General features: G+C 45.3%; 4 protein-coding genes across 8 annotated transcripts in view; 2 read left to right on the top strand and 2 right to left on the bottom strand.

The window, feature by feature from the left end:
- The first annotated feature begins 1,409 nt into the window (after window positions 1-1,409).
- Window positions 1,410-4,963, top strand: cnbpa (CCHC-type zinc finger, nucleic acid binding protein a). The gene is made up of 5 exons (XM_056593165.1): window positions 1,410-1,533; window positions 3,011-3,221; window positions 3,324-3,389; window positions 3,569-3,767; window positions 3,940-4,963. The coding sequence occupies exons 2-5, from the start codon at window positions 3,014-3,016 to the stop codon at window positions 4,055-4,057; spliced, it is 591 nt and encodes a 196-aa protein (XP_056449140.1). The 5' UTR covers window positions 1,410-1,533; window positions 3,011-3,013; the 3' UTR covers window positions 4,058-4,963.
- A 103-nt stretch (window positions 4,964-5,066) lies between these two features.
- On the top strand, window positions 5,067-10,298 carry LOC130384797 (haloacid dehalogenase-like hydrolase domain-containing 5). Its single transcript, XM_056593148.1, has 8 exons — window positions 5,067-6,186; window positions 6,960-7,163; window positions 7,287-7,399; window positions 7,611-7,704; window positions 7,808-7,841; window positions 7,930-8,104; window positions 8,257-8,445; window positions 8,786-10,298. The coding sequence occupies exons 1-8, from the start codon at window positions 6,067-6,069 to the stop codon at window positions 9,186-9,188; spliced, it is 1,332 nt and encodes a 443-aa protein (XP_056449123.1). The 5' UTR covers window positions 5,067-6,066; the 3' UTR covers window positions 9,189-10,298.
- Window positions 8,945-14,207, bottom strand: gp9 (glycoprotein IX (platelet)). The gene is made up of 2 exons (XM_056593156.1): window positions 11,531-14,207; window positions 8,945-10,951 (listed from the first exon to the last, which is right to left on the bottom strand). The coding sequence occupies exon 2, from the start codon at window positions 10,948-10,950 to the stop codon at window positions 10,198-10,200; it is 753 nt and encodes a 250-aa protein (XP_056449131.1). The 5' UTR covers window position 10,951; window positions 11,531-14,207; the 3' UTR covers window positions 8,945-10,197.
- LOC130384775 (IQ motif and SEC7 domain-containing protein 1-like) overlaps window positions 14,204-27,953 on the bottom strand; it is an 82,198-nt gene continuing 68,448 nt past the window's right edge. For 4 of the 5 annotated variants that reach the window (XM_056593107.1, XM_056593117.1, XM_056593134.1 and 1 more), the window contains 11 exons: window positions 27,355-27,516; window positions 26,694-26,816; window positions 25,892-26,058; window positions 25,387-25,526; window positions 24,651-24,680; window positions 23,772-23,897; window positions 23,363-23,462; window positions 22,967-23,128; window positions 21,060-21,236; window positions 18,175-18,224; window positions 14,204-16,526 (listed from right to left, as the gene is read on the bottom strand). In XM_056593107.1, coding sequence (XP_056449082.1) covers window positions 15,852-16,526; window positions 18,175-18,224; window positions 21,060-21,236; window positions 22,967-23,128; window positions 23,363-23,462; window positions 23,772-23,897; window positions 24,651-24,680; window positions 25,387-25,526; window positions 25,892-26,058; window positions 26,694-26,816; window positions 27,355-27,516 — 1,912 coding nt within the window. In that variant the 3' untranslated portion in view covers window positions 14,204-15,851. The remainder of the gene's footprint in view (window positions 16,527-18,174; window positions 18,225-21,059; window positions 21,237-22,966; window positions 23,129-23,362; window positions 23,463-23,771; window positions 23,898-24,650; window positions 24,681-25,386; window positions 25,527-25,891; window positions 26,059-26,693; window positions 26,817-27,354; window positions 27,517-27,953) is intronic. The other variant, XM_056593142.1, reaches the window with a different exon arrangement.

Here is a 27,953-nt window from a genome sequence, read left to right as displayed (position 1 = left end):
TATATATATATAAAATGCTGACGAATAAACGTGTTTGGCATATAAAAAGTAATGTTACATTGTCTTTTCTTCCGTTTTTCAAAACAGACGTTTCAAATGTATACACACATACACATTCAGTGACAGCCAATACATCATACAAAAATGATTGTCTGTAGTCAGCAGAAAACATATAAAGCTGCACTATTTCTGAAACAAAGCATTTTTTCCAATAGCGTCTGTGAAACCTGCTACTTACCATGTGTTCACCATGTCTGTAGCATCCCAGGCTCGGTCCCCTGAGGTATCATCACAGATGGTTCATAGGGTCTGGCAGAAAAAAGAGCCTTAACAACATTGCAATACTTACAGTACAACCTCACCGATATAATGATCTGGGCATGACAAAATTGCAGGATAAACGTTAGCACAAACAATGGCCATGTCCAATACAGTATCTGGTCTCTCTTGTTAACATTGAGTCTCAGCTTGTCTATCTTAATGTGAAAATTCTTAAGTTTAAAATTAAGCCTTTAGCCTCTTCTGGCATAATATTATCCAACGAATACTTGGTGTAAGGGGATGAGGGCAGGGCTTTGTCATTGTGGGGCCTTCTTAAGGTACTCCTTTAGGTTTGTCTATTGTTTAGAATGGTCAGGTTTTCTACATTTCTGAACGACGGCAAATAAAGGCCTCAACGGTAATATGATAATAATATGTACTTTTAATTTCTTGCAGAAATACTTGACCTGTTTAAATAAGGTTGGATAACTATTTATTTAATTAACAAACCATACCACCTTAAGACTCAGACGATCGCATCTTTCCCAGTTATTGATCCAACCAAGCTCTCATGCAAGTTAGCTGAAATGCATATAGGCCTGATTTCCAATGGACTTTTGTGTCTCACACACAGAGACACTCGTCGCTGTGTGTGCATGTGTGTGTGCGTGTGCGTGTGCGTGTGCGTGTGCGTGTGTGTGTGTGTGTGTGTGTGTGTGTGTGTGTGTGTGTGTTTCAATTTAGTTTAATGGTAATTGATTTCAGGATTAGTTTGGTGTTATTTATTTTGTTGTTTTGGTTACAATACATCAGAGGCATCAAACTACCATGACAACTATATGATATTGGGCTAGGCAATACACAAATGGGAAACTATATATGACTATGGAATTATAATATTAACGTCCGCTAAAAACTAGAGGCAGGAAGGGACATTACTATTATAACTCTATACATTTATCTAGGTTATTTTTCTATATTTCAATTGTATTTTGTATTTATTAATTCTGTTTAAATAAATAAAGCAGGCCTGGCTGAACGAGGTCCGACATTAGCATCGAAACCTGGAGAAATCCTCCACAGTGATTGGTTATTGGTGGAGGCGGTGTCCAGAAACTCTGCAGCCTGATTTGCTGGACGCGCAGACCGTGGCCAACGACTGCGCTTTCTTTGACTCTATAGTATGAATGACGCTCCAGAAACTCGTGTTCACACCGCCTGTAGCTCAGAGGAGGAGGCGTAAACAGAATCTTAGTAGTCATAGCTGAAAAGGTAAGAAATACACTAATATTCTTAGCCTAATCTTCTCAAAACAATGCGATTTGGGTATGTTACATGTTTCACTAAGTGCAAACCGATGCCTGTTGGTTATTTTTCATTGAAACGCACACATTGTAAGAAGGCATTTACGGGACATCGGGTTCTCGGCCTGCTAGCGCTTCTGAACGACTTTGAGCCATTAGATCTCTGCGCGGGAAAGGTTCTCGATTATTCATTGTCCAGTGGTTTTAATGAGAGTTTATGGCCCATGCAATCGGTGTAATTCCTCGATGGCTAGCCAACGACCCCCAAATGAGTCGTAACGAGCCGCTATCGTCGACGTGGTCGTGTGTCTGTTGTATTGAAAAGGTGGCGAGGCTAACACGCGGTGTCTCGTCGAGTACGCAGTTGCGTCAACGTGACAAGGCCCCAACGCAGGGATAGCTGCTACACATCGCTTCGTTTTGTGTAATGCGACATTTACTTTTGTCGGTTAGTTCATTGCAATGTAAATGTTCCGTTCAATCCAAGACTCTTGTCTGGAACGAGTCTTGTATTAATCTGCGCTATTATCTAACGCTACCTCTCCAAGACTGATAGCCTAACGCATGGATGCTACATGACTAGCTGCAGGAGACACGGCATGCGTTTAATGGCATTGATTTCGAATGACGTTACTTCGTTTTACCTTTCGTTTTAGTGTAATATTCTACTGCTACGTTCTAGTATAACCTCTTAAGCCTGGATGACTGTTAAAAAAAGTACATTTCATACAGCAATGTTAAAGGATTCACACGAGGTAGTCGTGTTGCATAGACGGGCGTCTTAACGATGGGAGTAAATTATGGCTCGATTTGCCCAACATGGCCAAATGCTTTTGGCCATGCAATGTTGCATTGTATTCAACTGTGAAAATAGATTGAATCTCGTTTTATTACCGTCCCGACTTGGGTTGCATTCTATAGTATTACTCGGGCACGGTGAGTAATGTGGTTAACGTTACTTATTAACTCGCATTCTTCATGACCGATGTTTTTATCACCGTCAGCACACACTTTGGAGAAGTTTGACCTTTGGTGATCACAACATGATTCCATTGATGAAATCATGTAAGTCAGCCGAGTAGCGAGCTATCCCAGTGGTGTGGAGAAATAGGCTAGCCTATAGGTAGTTTGTACCCACTGCATACAGGCCTAAAATCCCTGAGTTGGTAGTATAGTAGATGTATGACTAGCATTTAACCGGTTGAGCAACAAATGTTGCTTATCAATTCAAGGTTTTGGGGTAACCTCTGTAGTCAACCTCATAAATATCCCTGGGGAAATGAATGCAGATACATGTTCATGACATTCAATGTATCATTTTTGCCTATGCTATTCAGAACATATATTCACCTGATCTCAGATAATTTGCATTGGGGGGGGGTTATTGCTAACACATATGTTTCTCCAGTGAGTTCTGTATTGTAACACGTCTTGTTTTGACTCAGATAATGGACAAGTCCATCAACGAGTGTTTCGGTTGTCACCGTACTGGACATTGGATCAAGAACTGCCCACTTGGGAGTGGAGGCGGCGGCGGCGGCGGCGGTGGTGGTGTTGGTGGTGGTGGAGGAGGAGGAGTCGGTGGCGGTGGAGTTGGTGGTGTTGGGGGTAACGGCGGCGGCAGGGGACGCGGCAGAGGCCGGGGACGCGGCAAGGGTAAAAATAGTCACTATGAACATTACTGAGAGTATTCCCTCTGGCACATTGCTTGAAATGTAAGGAGACACACTTTTATAACCCTTGACGCTTTCTCCACAGACCACTTCTGCTTCAGGTGCGGGGACCAAGGTCATATTGCAAAGGATTGTGGGCAATCTGAGGATGGTGTGTATTATGCTTGTAGAATAAATGTTTTGGTTGTAATTTTCTATATTTTTCTTGTGCAATTCATAACTTATTCTGTAGTCCCAAATATCTTCTTTCAAGCAAACCAATTACTGATTGGTTGGAAAGGTTGAAATTAGTTTGTTAATGAAACGCATATTATTTGCGTTGCGGAACAGCATGCTACAACTGCCACAGGAGTGGCCACATCTCTCGGGACTGCACAGAGCCCAAGAAGGAGAGGGAGCATCACTGCTACAGCTGTGGCAAGACGGGCCACATGGCTCGCGAGTGCGACCATGCCAATGAGCAGAAGTGCTACTGCTGTGGAGGCTTTGGCCACATCCAGAAGCTTTGCGATAAAGTGAAATGTTACAGGTGAGGCCACTTTCTTTTATTTGTGTGTGTATATACATAGATGATACAATTGTTGCATACTTGTGTTTTTTCTCCCTCAGTAAATAGGTGTATATGATGTAAAGGCTCTTGATATACGTGTTGAATATTACGCGTGTCTCTAACTACCAATGTGCTTTTGCGTCTTCCCCAGGTGTGGTGAAATTGGTCACGTTGCTATTCAGTGCAGTAAGTCCAGTGAAGCGAGCTGCTACACCTGTGGAAAGACGGGCCACCTTGCGAAAGAATGCCCCAGCGAAGCCACCGCATAATCAGTGCCCTTGGTTGCCCCTCCGTTTTTTTCAGATTGATGGTTGGTTGTATTATTTTCTCTGAATCCTCTTCACTGGCCAAAGGTTTGGTTGACAAGAGGCTAGTCCCAGGCCAGTGAGCCTCTCGACATAATACAATGAAAGGGGTGAAAAATATCTTTCTGCATTCAATACAAAAAAAGTGTTTTAGTTTGATAGTGGTGTTGCGTATAATGCTTTGTTAAAGAAACCCCCCCTTTCCAAGCCACTGGCGATCAGAGATGGAATCTGAATGGGACTAAACATACGGCATGTATAGGACCTCTGGCCTTGAGAGCAGTGAGTCTCGGTAGGATGAGGGACCGTATGGGGAGTAAATGGATACCATGGGCTCCCTGGTATGGTCATTTTGGTTTGTTAAAGTGGGCTAAGATAATGAGTTTGCCAAGAGTAAGAAAACCGAGTAGGAAAACCGTTCACAACATGATGCATCTGAGCCCTACAAGCAGCAACGTGGGCGGAACATATTCAAACATGCTATATTGCTAAGATATAAAAGTTTTGCAGTAACAAATATCTTTTATATATAAATCTGTTAAAATTTAAATGTCAAGTGTTAGCCCAAGGTATGTTTTTCTTTAAAAATGTTTTGAATTTTTAGTTTTCCTTTTCTTTTTTTTACCTTGGCTGGAATTAGCATCATTAACAGTTGTCAAGTGTGAATTAGGAGTCATTTGGGAATGGAAAATGTTTTCTCAGAAATCAAATGTTATTTTTGTACAATATCACTTAGACTACTGTAAAAATACCATTTGCTTGTACTCTGTTTTTAAGTCGGAAGGAGAATGCAACTTAAGTCCTAAAAAAATAAATAGAAATGTAATTTTAAACTATCAATAAAGCTGGAGGAGCACGGGGAGAATCATGTTTCAATATCTTGTATTTTTGAAATGATTTGTAGGTGCTCAATCGTTATACTTTAAATCACCGTTTGCAGTAGATGTACCCACTAGAACATGACTGACCTGCAAAACAAACATTGAGCAGTGGGGCCAAGTAATTACCGTTACTGGGACTAATATTAAAGAAAAAGTAATTTCTACCAGTACTTGGAAATGTCTCAGCCTTTCTGTGAATTTTGGTCTTTAACTTCCAAGTGAGCTCCTAAGGTTAACCCAGCGGCTCAACTTTCCAAGACAAATTCCTTCTGGTTGCACTTGCAGCGTAAATTTAGCCGGTGTAAGTTATATAAAGCACTTGCATGACTGCAGCAGGCTACATGCCAGTCACAGCTGCAGGCAGTTGCCCAACTTAGTATTTCTAGACTTGGACGGTAATAGTTCCATGCATGCTTATTTAATACAGCTCTATGCATGTGTAATTCTAAACAAAGCTGTAAAATGGTATGCATTCCCAATTGTTTAGATTTATTCCGTGTATAAAATGGCAGCCCAGTAGCAATGGTTGCAGATGCCGTGCAAGCGCCTTCTCCACTGGCTGGGGACGACTTGAGGACCACCTATTCCTCGCGTGTCGTCACTCGTGCTGGCCCAGTCAAAATCTATCAGACGTTCTCCGTTCAGGACGGAACGCCTTGAACAAAATGCATGAAACGAGCGTTATTGGAGAGGGCGGGACATTCACTTGCACGGCTTAGCGGCAGAGGGAGGGACTTCCGTTAGAGGGAAATCTCACGTACATGCCAATGGATATGTTTTTTTAATTCTTGTTCAGTCGAACGCCAAATTCATTATCAATGTGACCGTTGTTCTATTTCTAGTCAGGTTCTTAATATATATTCTATATTCTCCCAGGTCTCTGTTTACGTAGAAAAGCTCATAGGAAGTAAGATAACGGAAATGCCGATGTGGCATACCAGGATAACTCTTCAAACCAGGATCCTCTCTCCAATGATGTGCGATGGAATCAGAGGAAAACAAGTAAAGCCAGGAGACGGCAAGCGCAGCCCGGCTCCCTTCATACGCGGTTCTACCCTTTTATAAGCTTTAAACCCGGCGAAAACAAAGGAGATGAAGGGACTCCTGCCCCTTTGCCGGGGTCTCTACACCCTGAGTAACCCTCAAGCCAGACGAAAAGCTGGAGTTGTCTGTTCTCAATGCGGGTTTTGCGGAACTGTGTCTAATAGAAAGGTATGCTTAGGCTGTCACGAGCTGTTGCTTAATGTTGGCTCTGACAAACTATCAATTTAAAATTGTTACTAAGTCGTGGTATTCCGGGACATTTTTGGGGTATTTTCGATAAATGTCGAGGTTAAACCTGAACCTTTTACGGGTGCCATTTAACATCCTTTGTGAAGAAGCTGCAGATACACGACAGAGGCGTTCAATTGTTTTGCTTATCCAAAGAAAAAACAATTGTTCCCCATAAATATTTACCCTAGTTCCAATAGAGCAAGAATATCTATTATGCATTGCCGCAATACGATAATTACCAAAAGCAAAATGACCCGCGGAAACCAGATTCGTATGCATTGAAATGGGCGCCTGGTTACGATGCGTCTTAAAATTCCCGCATGGGGCACTGCAGTTGGGCTGCATTTCTGGTTCTCAAGCCAAGAAATATGAGTACTCTCCTCTTTGTTTGCCAAACTGTGTCACTATGAGGGCTCTTCCCTTTGCCAAACAGTCCCAAGAACCCCCCCCCCCCCCCCCCCAAAAAAAAACACTGACACACATGTATTGTTTTTAGAGCTCATTCATACATCATACAAAAGCTCACCAGGAGATATATAAATACTTGGTAAAGGTATGCCCTATGCCTTATTCAGCACCAAGTCTTTTGATGATGGGAATTATATCTCATGATTCTGATTTGTCATCTGAACTTATGTTCTACACCCCAAATGGGTTTAATTTCTTGTTATGAGGACATTTCACGTTTTTGTTGTCCCTCTCATTGACAGCCACAGCCTCGCTTTGGGCTTCTCTTTGACATCGATGGCGTGCTGGTTCGAGGCAGGATGCCAATCCCTGCAGCAAAAAAGGCATTCCAGAAGCTGGTCAACTCTCAGGGTCAATTTGTTGTACCAGTTGTTTTTGTCACCAATGCAGGGAATTGCCTCAGACAAAAAAAGGCTGACCAGATGTCCCACGTCCTGGGTGTCCCTGTAAGTAACGTACAGAATGGGTAATATTTCGTTAATGCAGTCATACAAGTCAGACATGCCATATACTTTACACACGTAACAAATCGTGTAAGCTAATCTTTGCAAACCTTTGCCCACCCCCAGATTACCATGGATCAAATCATCATGTCCCACAGTCCACTCAGGATGTTCAAGAAGTACCACGACAAGTGTGTGCTGGTGTCCGGTCAAGGTCCGGTTCTGGACATTGCTAAAAAGTACAGTTCAATTTCAATACCTTTTTGTTGTTATTACACACACACACACACACACACACACACACACACACACACACACACACACACACACACACACACACACACACACACACACACACACACACACACACACACACACACACACACACACACACAGTGGAAGTACTGTCTTGCTATGCTTTATAATTGGTTATTCTCTCTCTGTTTACAGTTTAGGTTTTGAAAACGTTGTTAGTATTGACATGCTGAGGGAGTCATTTCCGTTGCTCGACATGGTGGATCACAACAGGAGACCTAAACTGCCTGTGAGCTTTCAAACCTAACACTGGTAGCTATGGTCTGCCAAGCTTTACTTTACTGTGTTTGTGGTAAAAACACCCATGGCTTATATTTATTTTTACCTTTCAGTCCGCAACTGTTGGCCACCTGCCAAATGTTGAAGGTAAGTTACCACAGACATGTTAAATTCCCCAAAGTTCAAGTTTAAAATGTCACCATTTTAAGTGTCAGTGACATGAGACCCTTTACAGCTGTGATTCTATTTGGGGAGCCAATTCGATGGGAGACCCATCTCCAGCTGATAGTGGATGTCCTCCTGACCCATGGAAACCTCAGCGGTGCCCACCACAGTCCGACTCGAGCCCACCTACCTTTGCTGGCCTGCAATATGGATCTACTGTGGATGGCTGAGGCGCAGTCTCCACGGTAACCACACCTCATCTCAAAACTGTGTTTTATTCTGCCAATCTGTATTGAACACAAGATTTCCAAACGTGATACACAACCAAACTAACAAGTTTGGTGAACAAAGCATTGCCTCTGACTCTGTCTCCTTGTTGCTTTCTCGTTGATCAAAGGTTTGGACATGGGACCTTCCTTGTATGCCTCGAGAATATCTACAAAAAGATAACGGGAAGGGATTTGAAGTATGAGGCTCTGATGGGGAAACCCAGTGAACTGACCTACCATTTTGCAGAGTACCTCATCCGAGGCCAGGCCATCGAAAGGCAGTGGAAGCATCCCGTCACGTCCCTCTATGCTATAGGGTAGGTACAAGATTATTTATTTTTGTTTAACCTTAGTAGGCATGGATTATAGTTCAGAGGTGTGCATTATGAGCCACTTAAATTAACCAAATTCCAAATCCTGTATTGACGGGAATATTGCTTAATTTGGCGCATGCACAAGAGAATGTACAAAGTAAATTCATGAATTGTTGGTGAGAAAGAAAAATAGTCCAAATGTTGGGTATTAACCAGGGCCCTTTTGTGATAGAAATCGTTTAAAATTAAACATTCAACACACTTGCAGCTACTATGACCCTTTTGTGTATATTAGCTTTTGGGTTTCAACATAAACCTTTTCAATCCTTTCATCAACACACAGGGACAACCTGATGACGGACATCTACGGAGCCAACCTTTACAACCGCTACCTGGAGGAGAGGGTCAAGGGGAGGAGCCACAAAGCTGTTGCCAAGATGGCAGCAACAACAACAACAACAGCAACTGCCAGTCCCCAGGAGGGGGAGCTGGACCACCCCTGGGCTGGCGAGCTGGCGTTACCGTCCGCTACTTCCTGTAAGTCACTGCTCGTCTGCACTGGGGTGTACAACCCCAGCACTGAGGCAGCCTCCTCCTCCTCAGCCAATCAGCACATCAGAGAGAACGTGTTCCACGGGCACCGGGACTTCCGCTTCGACCCCGAGCTGGTGGAGCCCGATCATGTGGTGCTGGACGTGAATGAGGCCATCGATCTCATCTTCCACAAGGAGAACTTTGTGCCTTAGTAGGACTTTTGGTTTTGTTGGAAGATGTGACTTGAATTGAGTGGAGTGAGAGGCAGAGGGGGCCGGGCGGGGGGGGAATCGCCACTTCATGTACAAAATGTGTAGAATCTGACAACTGTGGGCATTGTTTACCGAGTCATTTGTTAGAAAATAATGTCATTTCTAAGCTTTCTTAAACAACTTCAGAAGATTTGCTTTTCACTCAACAGTTAGTTTGTTCGTGTGCTTCAGTGCTTTTCTCGTACACAATCTGTAGGTAGTCCCCAGATGATCCAACAGTGTTAGCCAATGCGTGATTAAGAGCTAGTTTTAGATAACTGCCTTATTCAACCATACAGTATTTTTTTTAGGTCATACGTTATAGATCGTTACAAATGATGTTACACTATATTTATTCAAAACATATATTTTTGTTTGACCTTTTATTGTCAAGATGACTTTCATTGTTGTATTTTTATTCAGCATTTGAACCCATGTTAACTATGCATGATTGTCAGCGTGTACTGTAAGCTCATCTGTTTGCCATTGCAGATGGCAATGTTGTCCTTCAATTGTACCGACTATGTGTATCCCCGTCTGATCCTCAATACCTTAACCGGTGCACAGGCGTCAGTCTTCATAAACATTAACATGCTATATGTAAGCCAATAAACTATGTAAATCTTTGTGGGCGTAGCTAAAGCACAATTTCTGTTTTATGTAATAGTACTTGTACAGAAATGTAATTGGCTGGGATTTAATAGTCTAGGGATATGTTCTAAAGACTTACAGTATGTTCAGTGGACCATTAGCCATGCATATTTTTTAGTGATTGATAATTATGCATGTTATGTAAGTAAAAATAAAAAATCAGAAAAAGTACTGGCTTTTAGGATGAACACATTTTACAAGGAAAATTGTCAAAGAATCCATCCAAACAAATACATGACCTTACAATTGTTGACATATCATATTGACATGTAACACATTGTTTGTACTGCCAGAAAAAATATGATAATACATTCTTACATCATGTAGCTTTTATCTTATTATTGTGTTTCTTGTGCAGGACATCCATTATTTGTGGTAATAAATCCATATTTATGTATCTGGTTTCATGATCATCTGTCCAGAGGGGGGCGGTAAAGTTATCATTGCCATGTGAGATGACGCACTGAACCCTTCTTCTGTGTTTGGGTTTTTGGGATCTCAAAGAGTCAGCCCCAAATCCTGAATGTTTATTTACTATGTCCAGGGTGAATGTGGAGTTCTTGGCCAGTCTCAGGCACCACAATAGCAGAAAAATTAGGCAACATAGTATTGCCCCGAGCAGGCTGTTAGACAATACGTCACCACAGCCTTGCTCAACGGCACAGCAGCTGAACAGCTCGTCCCCGAGATAAACGATCTCCTTCAGCGCCACGGAACTCGGGCTGGCACACGTGGGACTGCCGCCGGTTACAACGGCTGGGTTTCGTCGAAGCCAGTTTCTCAGGTACTGGATCCTACAGTCACAGTGGAAGCGATTCCCAGAGAGCGAAACCTTCCTCAGGCTCGCAAGTCTGTCAAATGCGCCCGGAGACACTGCAGTGAGCTGGTTATCCTGCAGGTGGAGCTCTATAGTGTCTGACGGTAGCTGAGGTACTTGTACGAGGTCCATGGCGCTACAGTTGACCAAGAGGAGCCCAGCAGGCCAGAGGGCGGAACAGAGACAAGGCCCGGGGACAGGGCCCTGTGCAATAGACGTGGCCAGGACCAGGAACACTCCTAGCCCTGAATGCATCCTGCAGACGAGAAGAAGACGTTCACGCCACTTTGTGAAACACAGAAGCACATTTCACAATGTACAAGCTAAGATAAAGACATACTAGGCCTATTCTGAATATTATTGATCTTATTAAATAAGTTAGGTTAATTTATTATTCTGGTGCTCAACAAGTGGTCTCAAGTTACTTGATACTGATAGTGTACCCTATCAAGGGTTATAATAGGCCCATGTAATGATAGTCCAATATATATATAACTAAATACATTTTAAATGTATTATATATGCATATGTGTGTGTGTATATATATATATATATATATATATATATATATATATATATATATATATATATATATATATATTGTATCCATCCTATAAAGGGTGAGGGTTAGTATCACTATAAAAAGATTTAGCTATAGCTAATGCATCAAAATATATATTAAATTATAAAAATAAATGCATCATCAATATACGTTAAAATTAAAATGTGTCTAAAGCTTACATCATAAGAAATGCAATGCAAGCTAGAAACTAGAATGTATAGGCCTATTATATAATGCTCAGAATACTGCATTGAAGTACAGGCCTATACGCACCTTTAGGCTCACACAAATTTGAAAGTTTGCGATTGTATATCCATTCATCCTGAGGGTATTGTCCGTCCCAGTCGAGGCGGATTGGGTGTGTGTAAATCCATCGTTCTCTTAAGGGGTTCTTCTTGGATTACTTTGATAACTGTCGACAAAGCGACGGCTGAGTTCCTTAAACTTCAAAAGGGTTATTGACGAGGCCAGTAGTAACCAGTGCTGACGTTGTTGTGTTAGGTCCAAGTCGTAAGGGAGACCCTTCTGCAGTGGGGAGATAGGGGCTTATCAGATAAAAGGCTGCGTTAGGAACGCAACTTCGTAATGTGTGTTTTCAGGCCCAACGTCGGGTTGAGGTGGTGCTAAGCTTGACAGCAATCTGTCTCTCGCTTTTTTCAATTTCAGTAAAAAAATTATCAGGATCATAAGAACATAAGATATAAACTGACCAATGGAAGAGAATAGTGAAGTCCAGGGAGGTATGTCTTGGAGGAGGGTCCCTTTTGGAGTATAGTCCCACTCTAACCAAAGATACAATGGATTCAAAAGCCAATGAAAGGTTTCTGAGAAAAGTATGTTGACAACAAATGTAACAAGATGAATATCATATTCCATATCCCACTGTGCTTCCATTATCCATTGGGTATACCACCTAAATACAAAGTATAGGCCAATAATCTATGTTCTTGATATCCCTATCTATAACACCATTGGGTATACCACGTAAATACAAAGTATAGGCCAATAATCTATGTTCTTGATATCCCTATCTATAACGCCCTCTAGTGGGGGTGGGGTATATGAACAGCACTGCTAAAGGAATACCCCTTAATAAACATAATTTTAGTCTTTTCATTCTAGCGCCAGACCACAAATGGAACTGCTGAAGAACCACTTAAAAAAAACAAAAAACACATACATACCATAAGTCATATATTTGTTTATTTTGCGTTCTTAACATTGTCACAGTTGAAGTTTTACAATAACTGGGGTCATACCGACTCACTATTCACTGTACAAACATAATTCACACAGAAATGAGGCCACTTTCATCTTTCCCTTTAAAAATAAAGTCTCCTGACAGAATAGCTTGTAGCGCGTGTGTGAACAGGAGCTCGTATGTGTGTATGCGCGTGTGTGCACGCGTGTGTTCTGAGGATCCTATGTACGTTTGGGGAAAACCAAAATAGGTGGAGATTGCCCTAGTAACAGTCTGTATTTGGGATCGATCTAAAGCGTACGTTCTAGGAACACCCTTGTTGGGAGGCGGAGACAAAGGATATGTTTGTGATTCTCAACACTACACTGAGGTGTCATCACTGCCGATATCGGAGCACACGGATGATCCTTTACACATTATGTACATTGTGTTTCGGTTTTTATTTTGCACCCACTTGGTCCCTTGACAACTTAACATGTTAGCAAACCTCCACCTTCCAATAAATTCATCCTTTTTGCACAAAGTGTCATATTTACAAGATGGACACCTTCAGCAGTCCAACTTAAGTGCATGGTTATTATTTTCTTTCATTTTTCAATACAATGGCTGTGTAGATGAAATGCAGGCTGAAGTGCTGAACTCCAGTAAATATCAGCCAACATGGGCGAGTGAAAACAGGACACGGACAGGAAGTCGATCAAATTAATATAAACCAAAAAGAAAAGGGAAGAGGTCAAAGTTTACAGGCTGAATTCTATATTTCCTGTCAGCTCACAGTGAATAGGACACTTTATGCATCAGATCCATGCAGTGCATTGTTGGGGTATCGTCTTAACACGAAGTGACTATGGACTTTCTAAACATAAAAAAACCTCTAACAGAAACATAAAAAAACATGATCCAATTATACTAGATTTCAGTTTTTAGTAATAATATAAAATTAATAGACACACATTCAACTGACCATTACTGTCCCATACAAGATATGCTAACTCTCTCCTAGCGGTCTCCATCTCTATTATAATAACATGAGGATCACATGAGTAACAAAAAGTAAAATGTGCGACCGCCTTTTTAAGCTTGACTTATGGTAATGAGTTTCTTTGTGAAAGTTAAAATACATTTACAACCTGAATATTGGAACAAACAGCTGTCACTAATGTACACACTTTGAATAGACACTTTTTTATTTGTAGAATTTAGAAAGTTATTATTTATTTACATAGACCATGTTCCTTTGTTCATTTGCATTGCTGCAGTCAGTTACAACTGCATTTCCTGAAAAAAATGAAAGTGTTCTTTCACGTGTGCTTATCCAGCAAAATATTTCTGTTCAGCCCCAAAGAGAAGGATGTTCCTTTAATAAAATATATACACACATTCTTCTTTCCACTGTGAACTCTGCAAGTATTTATATATTCTAAAATGAACCAAAAAAAAAAAAACCGAAAGCAAAAGATATATATATATTCTTTTCACCTGAATCTCATCCTGGACCAATGGGACACACTTCCACGTTCAATCCAAGTCTGCATTTTTCTGAGCATGATTGCACTTAAACTCGCTATGGTAACACTGATTCGTAATACGATGTGCAGAGGATAGCTGAACAACAATAAACATTACATGCAAAAGTCACCTACGTTATTTAGACATTCCACTGAACTCCAAGGCTGTCTCTCTCCACAACTATGAGGACAGTCGCACAGACACTTTTATTTTTTTTTACTGGGGGGAGGGGGGGGGGGGGGGGGGGGGTCCAAACTAAATAAATAAATTATGACACAACATGAAGAAACGCACAAACAGGAGGGTATGCCGTGCGTGTTCTGAATGTACAAAATAAGATATTGCACATGTGTTCAAAAAATATGAAACAAAACAGAGTATTCCATCACCGGTCTGTAAACAAAGAACAGAAGGCAAAACGAGATTGAAAAAGGTGATTTACTCTTTTGATTTGAAGAGCGAAGAGAGCTGCTTCTTTGTTGCCGCATATGTTAAAGGCAATCGTCTCAGGAACATGTTTGATCCATACAGAGATATAGCTATATATATATATATATATATGTATATTTATATATATATATATGGGTCTGTAGGTAAAGTGGCTCGTGTCTCGGTATACAGAAGACACCGGCAAGGCCTTTTAAATCACCTCTTTATCTGAAAAACACAGTGGAGAGTGGTTAGCTGAGACTCAAGGGACCCTATGGCATCATCCATATCTACAAAAGGCAGTGCGTAGTCAGGGCTACTCTGAGCAGCCCGAGAGATGGTTTCCTACAGACCAGCCTGGTGTTTGGAGGCCAGTGTGCTACAGCTGCCAATCCCGAAGCGCTTTGTATTGAATGTGAGGAAAAACAACCAAAGAAAAGGAAAGAAAACAAGTCCAAATTAGATAGTTAGCCGGGCTGATTTGGGAGTTCCATCTCTTCTGATGTTTACATCTTGTTGTTACAGAGTCAGTGTATCACTGATAAAATGTATTTTTAATTGATAATTGTAAGTATAATCTTACAAATTACTTAGAGCACAATATACTGTACATGAAGTTATTGACTAAATAGATTATGCATAAGTAATTGGCACATTTATTTATGAGCTAAGAGACAATACGTATAGCTGTCATCTACAGTAAATACAGCACTAGAACTACTACGGCCGAGTCCGTCTACGCAGATGTGAGCCCCGGTCTGCTGACCCGGGCTAGGTTGTGAAATGGTTATAGTAAGGTTGGTCGGCTACGCGCGGTTGGGCAGGGAAGGCGGTGGCGAATAGCTTTCGATAATGATGATGACGATGATAATAATGGAGAGGATGATGATGAAGATGATGATGATGATGATGATGGGGAGATAAGAGCGTTGTTTTTAAAAAAAGTTTCGGAAATAACAGTGTGTACAATATAGGACTCCATCGCGGTGACAGACTGAGGTCCCTCGGCCTTTCCTCCTCAGTGGGTGAAGGGAAGACACAGGCTTATTGGATACATGGAGCAGTGTGGAGGAGCTTCGCCTCAGCCATCACCGCCAGCTTACTGTTTGCTGTTGTTGTTATTTTTTGCAGGAGGTGAATGGGTGGGTGGCCTCTTCCTGCAAGAAACACCCCCCTGAAACCCGAGAGAGCCCGGGGAGGCCCGTATCCAGGCCCCCTACTGACAGAACACCAAGAGCCCGATTCCAAGCTGCATCCTGCTGAGAAGTGTGGAGATGTATATATTTATATATAGGGGGCTGCCCGTGATCCGTCGCCATCACAGCAGCAGGTGAAGCACAGTGGACAGGCCGTAAATGAGTGCTGTCAGTTCCCTTTGGTGTTAGCATTGTCTCCTCCGTCCACCCGGTCTCAGCGGTCACGCCGCCCCTCGTGGTTCCCTCTCCCGCCTCCTGGTCACACCACTGTGCTGATGCCGCTGTGTTTGGCTTTGGGTCCTCCGGGCATGGAGCCCGGCGGCTGGCCGTGGTGGTGGGCCCCGTGTCTGTCCGGCGGGCCGTGCGAGGCGTGGTGGGAATTCTGGCCGCCGTGATGGCCGTGCTGGGGGTGCGCGTGGGGGTGCGCGTGGGGGTTGGGGTAGGCGGCGGCCTCCGCAGGGGGGAGCTGGGCGTGGGGCGGGGGGTGGTAGTGGTGGTGGTGGTGGTAGGGCGGGGGGTTCTGCAGCTGCTGCTGCTGCTGCTGCTGCTGCTGCTGCTGCTGGAGGGTGGGGCAGTACTGGGCGTGGTGGCCCGGCCCGGGCGGGGGCTGCTGGGCCGTGTGGTGCAGGTTGGCCGGGTGCAGCTTGTGGGAGATGAGGGTGGGCTGGCCGGTGGAGGGCAGGGGGGCGTGGCCCTGCGGCGCGCAGGGCGGCTTCCCCCGCTTGCTGCCAAACAGCGAGCCCAGGATGGAGGCGGGCGCCATGTTGGGCTGGGAGGGCTGGGAGGGCTGCTGGGTGGGGTGGTGCTGTGGTTGATGTTGGTGTTGGTGGTGGTGGTGGTGGTGGTGGTGGGAGGCCTGGTCCCCCCGGGGGGCCGCGCCGTCGTGCAGCGTGGGGGCCCGGTGGCACGTGTGGGGGCTGCTAATGATGGACCCCTGCGGGAGGAGAAGGGACCGGGTGTTAGCGCGGTGGACCTGGGCTGCGCAGCGTCGACTTAGCTTCGCGGCTAACTAGACAAGCTCATACGAGAACAGCGTTTATTTGCTTAACCTGCATGTTTGGGATAAACACATGAATCATAATAAAATGTTAAATGCATGCGAATGACAAACCAAAAATGTTCTTCTCATGACGTGGGGGGAAAGTAATATTATGCATGTTTCCACAAACACTTGATGGTGAGGTATGCCTGTGTTCATAAAGGACTTCTGCCCATAATGACACCACTGCCAAGATATTAGCATTTATCCCACTGTGCTTCAGGAAGAAAAAAAGGACATTTTAAATTGTAATAGGGACACAAAATACACAATTGGCCTACATTCAAAGTCAAATGCACGAGCAGGAACATTTGGTTATTTATAGGTGGAACAACACTATCAAAAACCTGGCAAAAGAAAAACCAAAAGAAAAATCACGCATGCAGCTTTGGCAAAAAACAAAACCAAAAGAAGGAGTAGATTCTACATGCAGAGAGGATGTGTGACGGCCAAAGCCTTCATCCGCATCAGGTAAAGCATTCATCTAGAGACGGAGGAGAGACTAAGAGAGACCGACCGACCCACGTGCTCTCTCACCCAGATCTAAGGATCCCGCTCCTAACCCCCAGTGCATGAAATGTCATTACTTTGCAGTGGGCGTCGCCGAGTCCTTTCAAGAGCACACTGTATTTTCTTTTATGTGCGCCTTGATCGAGACCATATGCCTTTAGAAAATGAAATTTGCAGACTTGAACCCCGACAACATGGACCCGGTGAGCCAAGTGTAATGAATGAGGAGATAACGGAATGAAATCCACGTCTGAAGTGCACATGAAACCCATTTGGTGCGGAACTGGATTAAAAACAGAACCAAAAGTCCTAGCGTCCTTCCTGAAATAGAGACCCCCTTTCTAAAGAGGGGTACGAAGGATTACAGAGCAGAACACACGGACGTGCTTCCTTTCTTATCGAACCTCTCGCTGTTGATAACAACAACCAAGTCAAGACTCGTACACGTGTATCCTTAAAGACCCAAAGACCAAAACAGACCAGGAGGAGCAACCCAGCCAAAAGCGCAGACTGACTGACTGACTGACTGAAGGACAACCTGGTGAAGAGACAGCGGACATGGGGGGGGGGGGGGACAGACGGAGACAAGGGGGGAGGAGGACAGGGCGTGGTCCGTTAGTAGACTCATGCTTGTTTCAAGTTACAAAACAGAAAGCCTCATAGCATGACGTCCACGGGGATGCGTGACCAGACAGTGTTGGGGTGGGGGGGGGGGGAGGTCAGAGGCAGGCAACCCATGCATGCACACTACTAGCCCAGGCAGGCAGGTGGGCTGTTGTCAGTGGAACGCATCCCAGGGAATGAGGAGCGGATAGACAAACAAACCGAGGGGATGTTCTCAAACCAGATGAACTACGACAGCAAAACATAACAAGAGGAGAGAAGGAGGAGGAGGAGGAGGAGGAGGAGGAGGAGAAGGAGGAGGAGGGTTGCAAGACCAAAATAAAGTGAAAAATAATAAAATGGGAAATGGTGGACGGTGCACATCATCACATGACAGAGGTAGCTTGGAGACCAGCCGCTTCCAACTTACTTCCATATTGCTGTCTAGTGATCCTGCACTGCCGCGGCGCCCCCGCTTGCCTGCCCGGGACATGCAATACCACAGATTAGAGACGGACAGCACTCCTGGACCAGACTACACAGGGCCGGGCCGGGCTGGGGAGGGCCCGCAGGCCCCCTACAGGGCTGGGGGGGGGGGGGGTGAAGGAGGGGGAGTGGTGAAGGGGCCAATTGAGTGGGGCTTGTGACTGTGAGGGGAGGCAGGGGTAACTTGAAGGGGGGGGGGGGGGGGGTTCTGGGGGCAGAGGAGGCGATAGTTATGGCTGTAATGGCTATATTTTCTGTGTCAGCTTCGGGGGTATTTTTGGAATTTCGTTATTTGCCCACGATCCAATTAACTCTGGACCGGTGTTTATCTAAACTACCCAACGTTGTTAATCCGTCATTTCCTTGCTTCAACTCCAGATCCAAATCAGATGATTGAATAGGCAACTGATGGAGTTGAGTTCTAGGAAACGTTTCTAAATTTTTCCCCCCAGTTTCCAAATGTGCTTCCGCTAAAAGAGATGTACTTCAGCATGGAGCACCGGACGGAGGGGCTTTGACACCTAGCGTCTGAGTGACGGTCACAGGAGAAGGAGAGAACACATCAAAAGCAATACAATGAATGTTGCACATGGGATGTACAGGCAAAATACAGGGGGCTGAGTAGGACAAACGGAGCATGTTTGCCTTTGTTACACACACAAACACAGACACAGACAAACACACGCACACTAAGCCAATGACACTTGACCACTTATCACACATAACCAGGAGAGTCCCTGATGTGTACTAACATAATGGCGAAGAACGCATGGGATGGAGAATGGCGAGAAGAACCAAAGAAAGAGAAAACATTGTACACAAGAAAGAGTTTCATTAGCATGCGGCTTCCTGCGTTAAAATGATCTTTAGGTACACTTATGGACAGGAAAAGATTAAAGTGATGGACAACAGGAGCTAAAAATGAAAAATAACCACAGCAAATCACAAAGGGATGGATCCATTACACCCCTGCCGAATATCTTGCCAAGATAATGTGAAATAGTAGGTTAATAATATACAGCTCAAAGTCAGCTTATAAAGTCGGTCATGAAGAGAATTGTAACGGTGTGGTCTGAAACCCCGTCTCCTCCTCGCTGTTTTTTGCTTGTAGTTTGCACTTCTTCAAAGTCCGAAACACCGTAGCCTCATTCAGCTGCACTGATGCAGTAATGTGATTGGCCCGGCTTGGCCATGTGAGCGTATGGTAATTACAATCACCTGATTGACTAAGTAGTAAAGAGGGACAATAGACTCCACTCATCAAATATGCTTGAAGAAATAGGAGGAAACCAAAGGACCGAAAATGAACCTTTAAAGCAATTTGGGGAAACCAGCCGTAGTAAGCTAGATTTTAAGCGTATCCAAATGAATGAAAAATGCCACCCCTCCCTTCAGGCACCCCTCCAAGCCACTCCCCCAAAACACGCGACTAGCTTGCTTGCTTTAGCAATAGGTCTGCCAAGACTTGTGGATGACTCCGGTTATGCGCAATCAGTTTGCACAGGGAGCCAGGTATGTAGACAGAAAGATAGGCCGTACAAACATGTCATTCAGGCCGAATGAAATGTTTGGACGCGCTTATTAAAGACCTGCGAAAGCAGATACAAAAAGGAGTCAAAGATAAAGACAGTTTGATTCATTGACTGCTGTTAGGATGAAAGAGAATTTAAAAAATATGACAACAAATGTTTCTGAAATAAATGAGCCACCCTTGCTTTGATAACCTAATTAGAAGAAGATAAAGGATTTCTGTTGTCCATCACTTTAATGAGTGCTAATTAATGCGTCCCCTGATTGAGCTGACTCCCGCTCAGGGGTCAGGATATGATCGCTTGGACCGAGCAGAAGGGCTGATCACCCACCAACAGTGAGACTGGACCCTCACCCCCCCCCCCCCACACACACACACACATCCTCCTCCAGACTGGATTTCATTATATTATCACACATAGCGTAGTCATTATCCAGATGTAGTCGAATTGTTTCAAGATAGAGGGATTCAGATATTGGCTCGGAGCAAAGATGTTGGGCCAGGCCACTTAGAACATTGATACATATGTATTTGCAAATATACATCTATATTTGCATATAGATAAATTCAATATATATATACATGCAAATAAATGGAAAGATTGTTTCGATTTGAAATGGTAGATACATTTCAATGGTTGATGATTCAGAATGGAATACGAGTTATATTAATAAAAAAAAGAAAACAAATCTGAAATAGATGGTGGAGGGGGGGTTGGTGTATGTCTGAAAGGAAAGACTCGTCATGGAATCAATTAGGAAGAAAATAAAACTTGTAATCTGTAACATAAGTGTGACAAGATAAATGAATACAACTGAAGCAGTTCAAAAGGTAATGGATGGATGACTTCCAGACATTGCGAATGCTAATTATCTTGCATTAAATCACCTTCATTCGGGCCTTTTGTGCTCACTTAAAAAAAAAGAAGCTCCCTTAAATCAACCGTCGCAAAAACTGTTTGTGCAGCACGCCTTCAAAATAAAAGTTTTTGAATAAAAAGAAATCAAGCAAGCTGTGCTGAACACGCAATTTTTGTACATGAGTGACATTGGACGCATGGTATGGAGAGCAGCTCCAAGGTCAACACACTGAAGGCCACTCCATAAATCCAATTCTTCTCATTGCTATCCTTCAAAAAGTCAACCCAACCAACCAATCGCATTATGTAGAGGATTGTGTCCCCCCCCCCCCACTCCTGCAGAGTCCCGCCCCCATCCCCTCTGCTTGTGGAGCAATGGAGAGTCTGAACCAGCCTGGATTAAGGAGAGAGAGCGAGGCGAGCGAGGGGTAATTGGTACCTGCGTCGGAGAGGTCTCGCAGGGAGCTGCTGAGGGCGCTCCTCTTCAGCCCCTCCCCCATGGCGTAGGTGTCGTCCAGACTCCCGCGGTTCATGTTGCCGTTCCCCGCCTCCTTCTTCAGCCCGGAGCTCTGGGACATGCTGGGCCGCACCACGCCCTTCTGCTTCTCCAGCTCCGCTGTGGCCAAGGGTGAGGAGAGTGAGGACCGAGGCTGGGTACCGTTAGTGAGGACCGAGGCCGCCCTGTGTACCGTTAGTGAGGACCGAGGCTGTGTACCGTTAGTGAGGACCGAGGCCGCCCTGTGTACCGTTAGTGAGGACCGAGGCTGTGTACCTTTAGTGAGGACAGAGGCTGTGTACCGTTATTGAGGACCGAGGCCGCCCTGTGTACCGTTAGTGAGGACCGCCCTGTGTACCGTTAGTGAGGACCGAGGCTGTGTACCGTTAGTGAGGGCCGAGGCTGTGTACCTTTAGTGAGGACAGAGGCTATGTACCTTTAGTGAGGGCCGAGGCCGCCCTGTGTACCGTTAGTGAGGACCGCCCTGTGTACCGTTAGTGAGGACAGAGGCCCCTCTGTGTACTGTTAGTGAGGACAGAGGCCCCTCTGCGTACTGTTAGTGAGGACAGAGGCCCCTCTGTGTACTGTTAGTGAGGACAGAGGCCCCTCTGTGTACTGTTAGTGAGGACAGAGGCCCCTCTGTGTACTGTTAGTGAGGACAGAGGCCCCTCTGTGTACTGTTAGTCAGGACAGAGGCCCCTCTGTGTACTGTTAGTGAGGACAGAGGCCCCTCTGTGTACCTTTAGTGAGGACAGAGGCCCCTCTGCGTACTGTTAGTGAGGACAGAGGCCCCTCTGTGTACTGTTAGTGAGGACAGAGGCCCCTCTGTGTACTGTTAGTGAGGACAGAGGCCCCTCTGTGTACTGTTAGTGAGGACAGAGGCCCCTCTGTGTACTGTTAGTGAGGACAGAGGCCCCTCTGTGTACTGTTGGTGAGGACAGAGGCCCCTCTGTGTACTGTTGGTGAGGACAGAGGCCCCTCTGTGTACTGTTAGTGAGGACAGAGGCCCCTCTGTGTACTGTTAGTGAGGACAGAGGCCCCTCTGTGTACTGTTAGTGAGGACAGAGGCCCCTCTGTGTACTGTTAGTGAGGACAGAGGCCGCTCTGTGTACTGTTAGTGAGGACCGCTCTGTGTACTGTTAGTGAGGACCGCTCTGTGTACTGTTAGTGAGGACCGCTCTGTGTACTGTTGGTGAGGCCGGCTCTGTGTACCGTTAGTGAGGACAGAGGCTGCTCTGTGTACCGTTAGTGAGGACAGAGGCCGCTCTGTGTACTGTTAGTGAGGACCGAGGCCCCTCTGTGTACTGTTAGTGAGGACAGAGGCCCCTCTGTGTACTGTTAGTGAGGACAGAGGCCCCTCTGTGTACTGTTAGTGAGGACCGCTCTGTGTACTGTTAGTGAGGACCGCTCTGTGTACTGTTAGTGAGGACCGCTCTGTGTACTGTTAGTGAGGACCGCTCTGTGTACTGTTAGTGAGGACCGCTCTGTGTACTGTTGGTGAGGCCGGCTCTGTGTACCGTTAGTGAGGACAGAGGCCGCTCTGTGTACTGTTAGTGAGGACCGAGGCCCCTCTGTGTACTGTTAGTGAGGACCGAGGCCCCTCTGTGTACTGTTGACCAAGGGGGTAAATCTATATCTGTGAACCCAACATACATCCCCATGTGCTGTCCCTTCTGTTTTGAGGCCTGCTCCACAAGGACTGGTGCTCATTACTATAAGCTCTTTAAACATTCTTCCAGTGAACAGGGGCCGGTATAACGGCTGCCAGGCCCCTGTTTATACTTTACACGGTTTGAAGGGAACTGCGGGAACCTGGAGAGGGGGGAGGTAGAAAAGCGTTCTGTGCTCACACTCAATTCTGTATTTCTCCATTTCCTGGACTTCGGCAATCGACTCGCGCAAGTCGTCGGTGAACTTCTTGCGGTCCTGGGGGTTGGGGGCGTTGAAGTTGATGAGGACTTTGATGTCCGCACCGGGCACGGCCGACGTCAGTCTGATGCCGTTGGGATAATCTGCAGTGACAACGGCGGAGAGGGAGAGGGAGAGGGAGAGGAAAGAGAGATAGGCGATGACTTGACATGCCGTTGATCAGAGAGCAGTAAAAGCAGCACGGGTAGCGTCTGTGTGAACTGAGGAGAGCGATCGTCACGCTGCAGTGCGACAGATGCCCTTCCTATGGCTGTGGCAAACGCATATAGGACGTTAACCGACGGGAGAAGGCATCAGGCGCCGTGTGTGCTACTTACACTGATTCTCAAACAGCATGACTTGCATCCCATAGAGCGAGAAGGACTGCCTGAAGCTGTACGTAACAGAGTTCTTCTTTTTCTGGAAAATCTTGGTGACCTGATATCACACACACACACACACACGCACACGCACACACACACACACACACACACACACACACACACACACACACGAATAGGGTTGAATTAGAACAGAGATCGATCAAAACCCAACTAAGAATACTATTTAGTTACCCGTAATTCATTCAGCCAAAGCACAGCAGTTTACCAGATACAGGGCATCAAGGAGGAGATAAGCAGTATTTTCCTCAAGTAGGCCTACAGATGTTTGACCCCGGTAAATAGCCAGACACCCGACCCACTAGCATTTCATTAAGCACGCCCGCCGACGGGAAGGGTACTGTACCACGAGGAGGTCGTTGAACAGGAAGATCTCCCGCTGGTGGAGGCCCAGCTTCTGCACCTTGTTGGGGTCCGGCACCTCAAACAAACGGCAGTAGCACACCAGCCTGCGGTGGGGCAGCGACAGCACCTACGGATGGGGGTTTGAAGAAGGACAAATTACCTCACAGAAATGACCGCCTCCAAAGAGTGTCACCCAGAGAACAGGGTGCCAATCCCTGTTAGCACCTGGAAAGGAAACAGAAGAACAGACCCCTTTTTCCACAAGCTAGAGCAGGCCCAGAGGCCGCCCATCGATTGGATTCACATGTGCGTGTCCTTTGTGTTTTTACACTATGGTTATAATAAGTACAGCGAGATTGGAAGAGGTTTAGCTGTTTTCCTTTTGAAAAGTCGTGGGTTTTAGGATCAGATTAAAGGATTTCCAAACTCAATGTGACACGCAGCCAACTGGTACCGATCCCCACGTCATTGAGCAATACGCAAGTAATGCAGAATATAACAATACACACAGGGATCCACTGGGATTTAAGGACTAAAAATGCAGTCCAACATCTTGTCTATGTTGTTTGTCCAGCCGCTACGTGTGTGGTGGTTTATGGGCCTGCCAGTGATGAATAACCCCTGCTTTGTGCGGCATCTGTAAACAACTGCTGCCTCTCTGTCGTAACTATTGAAGCTGTCCCCCAGTTGCCTTATAGTCTCCTGTAAGATATATGCTGTATTTAGCCCTTTAGAAGGCAAAAGTACAGGTAGTCCTTACGGTACAGAGCCTTAAATAAGGTGGATTTAAACACCCAGGACAAGCAGCATAACAGGCAGCAACGTAGAACCAAAGACAAATGATGGCTGACAGTGAATCCATTTACAGAGTATAACTTACGCATCCAAGGCCGTGGTGGAGGGACCCGATCTAACAACAGAGAAAGAGAGAGAGAAAGAGATGACATAGAGGCACCAGATATAGAATGGGTTTCACAACCCCATGAGGTAACTTCCTGACCAGGGTGCAGAGCCCAGAACAGGAAATGAAGATTCAACTTCAGATATCTATAATGCCCAAAAGGCCGGCATAAGAACGCGTGGTGCCTGCATGAGCCTGCCACGGGGGTCTGCCACGTTTTAATGACGTTAATGTGAAGACAGATCTTCCCGTAAACCCAAGCCCACTGCGATCCCCCACCGCTGGGCCTGATTACTGAAGAAAGCCCTTATTGTGGGTTGCTTTTTCTCTACACTTGTGGTGCTTTAGCTGGGCCACAAGATCAATGCGTTTTTAATAGGTTTTTTTGAATACTTCTCTTTAGAATGTACTTTAATTGTGTTACCACTGCCGTAAGGGAATGAATAACAGCCTTGTAGGACCCAGTTGAAACGGAGGGAACGATGTTATAACATTATGGTTTTCATAGTGTACATTCTTCCTTTGTCCCTCACCTACTGCTCTCCCTCCATCTGGATATGTTTTTAGTCTTTGTACTCTCAATGTCTCCTTCTCTATCTACCCTCAGAAATACGGCGAGGAACAGGCCAATTTACGCTGTCACGCAGCATATCGCGCAGTATATCACACTAGCATATGGTCATTGTTTATTACATAAAGACAGAGGTAAACGTACCGGTTTCTTGCCGACGATGAGCTTCTCCACCTTCTGCACCTGGGAGACGTGGTCCTCGTTGGTCTTCAGCTCCCGCTTGCGGATCCTCTCATAGATCCCCACCAGGGTCTCCCTGGGGATGTCCTCGCCGTCGTCCACCCCTGGGGCAGAGCACACGCACACGGGTTAGCGCACAAGCACCCTCAGAACGAATAGAATACACATACATCTCTCTGTGTGCATGAACAACAGTTCATTCACACACCGACAGCGGAGCCAACCACGCAAGGCGACAGCTAGCTCATCGGGAGCAGTTAGGGTTAGGGGTCTTGCTCAGGGACACCTCGACACTCGACTGCTAGGAGGAGCAGAGTGTTGTGGTGTCAGGAGGACCTAGGAGGCTACAAGGACCTTGATTGATGTTAACCTTCGGGTTAAAATCTCTCTCTCCCTCTTTCTCCAAGATAGAATGCATGCTGCATACTCTATCACGATATTACACTGCATAAACAGTAGCCTTGGTTACCTCGCAGGTTCTTGATGAAGTCCTCCATCTTCATCTTCCTCTCGGGCTTGACGTTGGGGCTGTACATGTCCGTGTTGAGGAGGATGATGGCGAAGGCCAGGATGAAGATGGTGTCTGGGTTCCTGAACTGACGCACCACCGTGGGGTTGCAGATGCAGTACCGCTGGCTGGGGGACAGACCGTAATGTCAGCATCACGTCGATGAAGCCACAAACAACATATTTTGTTGATGAGTGCTTCCTAAACTAAGAAAATAACACAGAATAAGTGCCAAAGCATTCTTCACTCAGAGGCGGAGGTTGTATCTGCCGTGTGGAGGCTTTTCAAGGTTCCGTGAGGGACAGCACCATTTACTCATGCAAGGGTAACGCTCGCCCCGGCTCGTTCTGGCCATTAATAAAACATCCTGGTGCTACAGTCGTCAGCTTTAGCTAGGGCCATAGCAGGACGTACAAACTGTGATCAAGTTAACGTAGGTAGTTCCTCTTTATTTTGTTTGCAAAATACGAGGAACAGCAAAAACTGTTTCAGGAACAATGTTTCACAAGGGTTCTAGGTATATGTAAGAGGCATTGACAGAGGCATGATTGTCAGGTTTCAAGGTCATATAACCCATGTTTCTTTTTTCCTACACAGATGGCTCAAACATCTGGGTCACCTGACTGTCATCCTCCAGGGATGGTCATTGTATATTTATACTTGATATTTCGACCTGGGGAGGCCTCTGGTTGTGGTGTCTTCTCATTGGTTGTTTCGGCCTCTCGGTTATGTTTGAATGCTCCGCTGTTATCTGCCCACTAACCTGTACGCTTCGATAAGGCGCTCCACCTTCTGGGCCTCGCCCTGCACACGGATGTGGTTCTGGAACTTCCTGAGAGCCTCGTCCAGCTCCATGCTCTGGAAGTCCATCTCGTCAACCACACAGCTGGAACACACACACACGCACATGAAGATGAATCAGAGAGCATAAGGAAAAATTAAAATTGGAGGGGAGAAAGATAAAAAAAGTGGCCAGCTATCACAGTAATACATAGACAAAGGCCCAGCTTCTCTGCTCCCAAGGCTGCCATTGTATGATGTCTTGCAGACAAGGTGAATCATATTTAATTCAATACCAAGATCAGTGAAGATTAGGTCTTAAGTGAAGTCTGTTTATGGAAGCGTTGGGGGCCACAGGATCTCTAGTGACACTAGCACCAGTCCTCCATATCACGAGCAGAATCAAAGCAAGTGTTTGTTTAGGAATACGTCATTTCATGCAACCCATGTTTGACATTGCATTCCTTAAATGTAATTGACTCTCATTACGTATAATTTCATATTATTAAATGAATACCAAAAACAGATTTGATCAGATAAATGCACAGAATGGGGTAATGACTTGCTAAAACAAACTCTTCGTTCTAATGGGATGACAGATGAATGCAATGCACGGCTGAAAAAGAGAAACAAACAATGCTTACTCCAAGACATCTCTGTTGAACTGCTTCTGTCTGTTGCCAAGGAATTCACCAATCATCTGCCTGCTGAGGCCTTTCCTCTGCAGCAGGAAGTGGGCCACGCCCACAGGGGTGTCAGGAACAAACCCTCTCTCAGTCAGGTACTGTATTCCCTTCTCTGGCTTCCTAAAAATATAAGAAAGAGGAACCACTGAATATTTTAGGTTGGAACCATTACATTAAACACACAGCACAGATAAAGCTGTGTTCATCCATTATATGCACAAACGTTCTTTAGTTCCTTGCTGCAGGAATAAAGTTTGACGGGAGACATTTCATATTGCATTTGTCAGGAGCAAAAATGGTATTTTAAAGAAAGAAAAACGAAGACCCGATATTGATTTGCTTTGTCTGGAAGTGTGTGAGTTCCTGTTTAAAACGGGCCGATGGCTTGGCCTTAGGGGCACCGCTCATCTTAACAACTTCACACTAGACACGGCACTTCCTGGGGACCCCAGCCATACAGGTGTCAAGTCTGAAGTAAATTGGATGAACGGTTGTCGAGAAAAAAGTCGAAGGACGGACATAATGAGACCCAGAATAAATGGCAGTGTCACGGCCAG

Source organism: Gadus chalcogrammus, chromosome 1 (assembly GCF_026213295.1).
Source record: "Gadus chalcogrammus isolate NIFS_2021 chromosome 1, NIFS_Gcha_1.0, whole genome shotgun sequence".
NCBI lineage: Eukaryota > Metazoa > Chordata > Actinopteri > Gadiformes > Gadidae > Gadus > Gadus chalcogrammus.
Note: the sequence above shows the minus strand (reverse complement) of the source record. Positions and strands in the feature narration are given on the sequence as shown.

Excerpts from the sequence above, each read along its gene's own strand:
- cnbpa (XM_056593165.1), top strand. The coding sequence starts at position 3,014 with ATGGACAAGTCCATCAACGAGTGTTTCGGTTGTCACCGTACTGGACAT. Across the intron at positions 3,222-3,323 it reads AGGCCGGGGACGCGGCAAGG|ACCACTTCTGCTTCAGGTGC; the intron begins GTAAAAATAGTC and ends CTTTCTCCACAG. Across the intron at positions 3,390-3,568 it reads TTGTGGGCAATCTGAGGATG|CATGCTACAACTGCCACAGG; the intron begins GTGTGTATTATG and ends GTTGCGGAACAG.
- gp9 (XM_056593156.1), bottom strand. The coding sequence starts at position 10,950 with ATGCATTCAGGGCTAGGAGTGTTCCTGGTCCTGGCCACGTCTATTGCA.
- LOC130384797 (XM_056593148.1), top strand. The coding sequence starts at position 6,067 with ATGAAGGGACTCCTGCCCCTTTGCCGGGGTCTCTACACCCTGAGTAAC. Across the intron at positions 7,705-7,807 it reads ACAGGAGACCTAAACTGCCT|TCCGCAACTGTTGGCCACCT; the intron begins GTGAGCTTTCAA and ends TTTACCTTTCAG. Across the intron at positions 8,446-8,785 it reads ACGTCCCTCTATGCTATAGG|GGACAACCTGATGACGGACA; the intron begins GTAGGTACAAGA and ends ATCAACACACAG.